The 4421-nt window shown below is 31.3% G+C and overlaps 1 protein-coding gene across 1 annotated transcript; it reads left to right on the forward strand.

Moving 5' to 3' along the window:
* The first annotated feature begins 1828 nt into the window (after positions 1–1828).
* LOC106647018 (uncharacterized) lies at positions 1829–3547 on the forward strand. The gene is made up of 6 exons (XM_014363259.2): positions 1829–1882; positions 2056–2097; positions 2297–2341; positions 2722–2769; positions 3021–3074; positions 3268–3547. Exons 1-6 carry the CDS (start codon positions 1829–1831, stop codon positions 3463–3465), a joined length of 441 nt encoding a protein of 146 aa, XP_014218745.1. The 3' UTR covers positions 3466–3547.
* The last annotated feature ends 874 nt before the right edge of the window (positions 3548–4421 follow it).

Raw genomic sequence — 4421 nt, forward strand, 5'->3', positions numbered from 1 at the left:
AAGCGCATGATAAAATGGGTTTCTGAAAAATTATAGAAAAATTAGTGATTTGTAAAAAAATCATTACAGTAGAATGTTTCTTAATACAACTTATGATTTTCTATGAAAATAACGATTAATAAAAAGAATTAATTAAATTTTCATTTCAGCACCTCATTCCACTCCTATTAAAGGGGTATAATTTGTAAAAAAGCAACTAAACGGATTTTTTTTAAAGTTGATGTATGGTCTTCGAATCTCAAAAAAATTATCACTGTTTTTGAGAAACGTATTTAGATTGCTGTCGAAAAAATTTTACCCACAGCGTATCCTACAGGTTGTAGATTTTGTTGAGGTCAAAGTTGGTCTAGAAGTGACAACATTACAGCTAGAATAGCTGAATACATCAAATTTATTTACAATTAAAATAAAAACAAAAAAGAATAGTATTTGTATCTGAATGTTACTTTTTTTTCGATGTAAAATTGATCACCTAAGAGCTAAATGTGTACCATTAAATATGTTAAAAAAAAAAAAAAAAAAAAAAAAACAAAGATCAAACACGTATTAGATAGTACCAACTACCGTTTATAACGTCTTGAAGTATTCCATGACCATCAAAATTGCTTAAGATTTTTCGAAAGTATTGGAAGTTAAGAAGAAGTATTGGTATAGTATTATTGTTTGAGTCAAATGTATTTTAAACAGAATATTTTAAACTTCGTGTGATGAAGATTACGAAATAATATTATCGCTGTTTGAGAAACTCTTTATTTGTTGAATACAAGGGAAGCGAACCCGGCGACAATGAATAGCGTGCTTTCTGCGTACTATGCTCTGCTGATATTGTTGGTGGACTATAGCTGTCTCGAGCGGCTTGCTGGCTGCTGCTGGTGTGGCTTGGCTGGTAGAGGCTTGTAGCTGACCAGCTGATGTGTGAACCTGTGTATCAGGAGACGAACTGAGCTGGTCCTGGCACAGGCCGTCGATGCCAGCGGCAGCGGCGTAATGAAGCGCCGAGACGATCAGGAGGGGGGGGCCAACCGACAGTATATCGTCGAACGAAACAATCGCTGCAGTTGAATTGTTTTCTCAGACTTACATGAAGCCTCGTAACAACAATCTTGTTTATTTGCAACAAAAAGTACACTCTTATGCTAAATGTATTGTTCAAAACATTATACGTTTTTTTAACTATTCACTGAATCTGCCACTGTAAAGGTTTAAAATAATTTTCAAATAATAAGTTTCCTACAAGTCAAACCAAATCATGTGCAAATGTGCTATATGATTGATTCAACTAAAGGAACAAAGATTTGTTGTTTACGTAATATTTCGATGTAATAGTTTGTAAAATAATTTTTTTCATTGTTTAATTATTTTGATAGTTATACTGATAGGTATCGCAAGATAATAATTTTTTTTAAGGGATTTGTTAAAACAATAAACAAATACTGAATAAATTTTTACCAAGACCTCAAATGCATCAATAGTATGTTTGCTGACATGCACATTCAATCATAAAAATGTAAACAAGATCAGCTATGTATCATATGGTATATTTACCTGAATGAATGAATGATACAGTCAAACACATTTTTATCCATTTATAAACTGATGAACAAAACGCACATGTTTTTTGAACAAATGCAGCTGAGCGACCTAATTGTAAAATTTATTACCAAACATAGACGTAATTTTTTTTTTTAATGCACAATTGAAGGCTAATGATGTCATTGCTCTGGCGTTAATTATTTCGAAACTGGTATAAATACTCTGAATGAATTAATGCTATCGCAGTCAGTCTAGCGTCATTTGCTATTAAATTAAGTGGAGGCCGAATACGAAAATGGTTTCTTCGAAAACTTGCATCTGTGTCTTGATGACTTGCTCTCTAGCTTTGGTAAGGGGCCTCATCATTCAAAAATTACACAAAATATATCATAGTTTTTTTTGTAAATAATGTTAAATTTGTTTAAGGCACAATTTCATGAATTTACTACTGTTAATACATAACACAATTAAAATTCGCATATTATTAAATAAATAATTTTTTTTTTTGCACGTTCCTTTTAGGGTTTCCGTATTGATTCCAGAGAGAAACGACAAATACCAGAGGTAACAATTTTTTGTACTTAAATCTATTTTAAATCACAAACATTCAATTACTGTTGATTATTATGTTTAACGTTTGCTTATCCAATCACTCATATCAATGGTCGAAAAGTAAACGTTCTTTAAACACTTCTTGTCATAGAATGATCCATAATTTTTTCATTCAATATTTATTGCGACAAAAATTATATGTATATTGTAGGGTCCGTGGTCTTCAATAACGGATGGTTTTACTAATGGCATACAGGTGAATCACAACCATTTGCACTCCGCACCAAGCTTATGCACCCCTTTATGTGATGAAAGCAAAGGCTGTATCACAAACATAAGCTAATGTAGCTAAATAATGTGGATAGTGAGAGAATTGAGTGGTTGGAATGAAAATAAAAGAATACTTATCTTTCACGGAAAGATTCAGCATGGCAAAATTTTTATAAACTTAATAACCTGAGATGTCAACTTTTTCTTATTTAATAGTTTAATACAAAACACGGTCCCAATTGATGATGAATCGCATTATACTATAACACTAGTGGGTGCATAAGTTTGCAACAGAGTGAAAATAACTTACAAAGAATTTTTACGTAAACAGGATTTTGGTAACAATTTTCTTAAAAAATATTGCAGGACTCGGGAGTTGAACAAGTTAAGGATCAGATTACTACTGGTATACAGGTAATCATAACAAATTATACCAAAGATTTCGAATATTTGTATTTAAATATAATTTTGGGAAAAAATCTAAATTTGGGCTTATCCTATTTTTGAAATGAATTAGGTCGTTACAAAAGAGTGGATAGGTAAATTTTTTGTTCAAAATTAAGTTTAGTGCATTTAGACACAAAATTTCCAAAGTAGTACAGATTTATGCATGCTTATGTAAATATTCATCGAATTAAAATAATTGTTTCTAATTTTTGTCGTAGGAACCACTAGGATCTATTTCAGGACTTAGCAGCGGAGGTGACATTGTTCCATCGGTAAATATTGCACGAATAACACATTTGAAAATCCATAGTTCAAGATGTAACGTAGTATTGAGTTATTTTATGGTACTATTTGATAAAAATCTGAAGCAGTGACGTTACTTTATGTTTTGTACTTTAGTTCATCGTTAAAATATTTTACGGTATACACTTAGCTACTCAGTGAATTAATTAAAACATTTTTTAGGTGGTTGGTGGGATAACAAATAGAACTGAAAATGCTTTCAAAAATACTATTGATGAACAAACGAGTTCTATAAAAGATGGAATTGAAGCCATTAATGACAAAATTCAACAGAAAGTACAAACTGCTGCTGGATTGTTCAAAACTGCCATTGATTTGGCATTGACAGTTCCCAAATTCATTAGAAATTTTAAAGAATAGTAAGAAAAATCTTACACTTAACATTTAACCGTGTAAAATCTTAATTTAGATGCAAATAAATGTTGGAGAAATAAATTGAAAATTTTTTTATTTCCATGTCATATTACGTAATATTGATAGTATAAAAAATTAAACTAAAATTACTGAGATTAACCAAAATATCAAAAGAAAAGCTAATTGTAAAAAAATAAACTACAACGTTTACAATTTATTTTTTGCGATGAAACGTTTCCACAAACTGAGAAAAAACTGGAGCACCTGCTGTCTTTGCAGATACAGATGTGAGCCTTGTCTCAGTCAGTGGCACAACTGTATCAGTGATCCACATGTTTGTTATTGCTTTATAGTACCATCTTAGGAATGTATCGTGACATTGTAACATGCACATTTTCTGTTTACATCCAAATAACTAGAAATTTACATTTCTTCAAGAAGTAAAATATTGCGACTGTTAATTCCAGTATAAAACTTTATTTTTTCCAGTTAAAAAAAAATATTTTATGCAATTTAAAAATAGGTTAAAAAGAATGATGAGCATAGTAAATTTTAATATATATTTAAAAATCAGGGTAATGCCAGATTGACTGAGAAGAGTCTTACTTAACGAGAAAGAAAATAACTGCGAAAACGAGATAAAAAAAATGAAAAAAAAAGGTGGCATGTCAGAACAACAGAGAAGATGGTTAAAATAAAGGATAACGTGAAAAAAACGTACGCTCAAAAGAGGTGCAAGTGAGAGAAAAAAATGATTTAAAATGTCATGCACAGGTCTAGCCAGAGGCGTCTTAGCATTTGAAATTTTCCGTTCCTCCTTATCCGTCCGCTTCTGCCTATGCGAAAGCTGACTATTTTAAATGTACATACATACATACATATACCCATGCAGACATACAACTGAGCGTAGAAAGAATTCATAACTGCGCCAAGCAAGTTGATGAGAGCTGCACTGACGGCAC

This window comes from Copidosoma floridanum, unplaced genomic scaffold, assembly GCF_036245765.1.
Source record: "Copidosoma floridanum isolate Cflo_tuat_1 unplaced genomic scaffold, Cflo_Japanese_pri ptg000020l, whole genome shotgun sequence".
Taxonomy (NCBI): Eukaryota; Metazoa; Arthropoda; class Insecta; order Hymenoptera; family Encyrtidae; genus Copidosoma; species Copidosoma floridanum.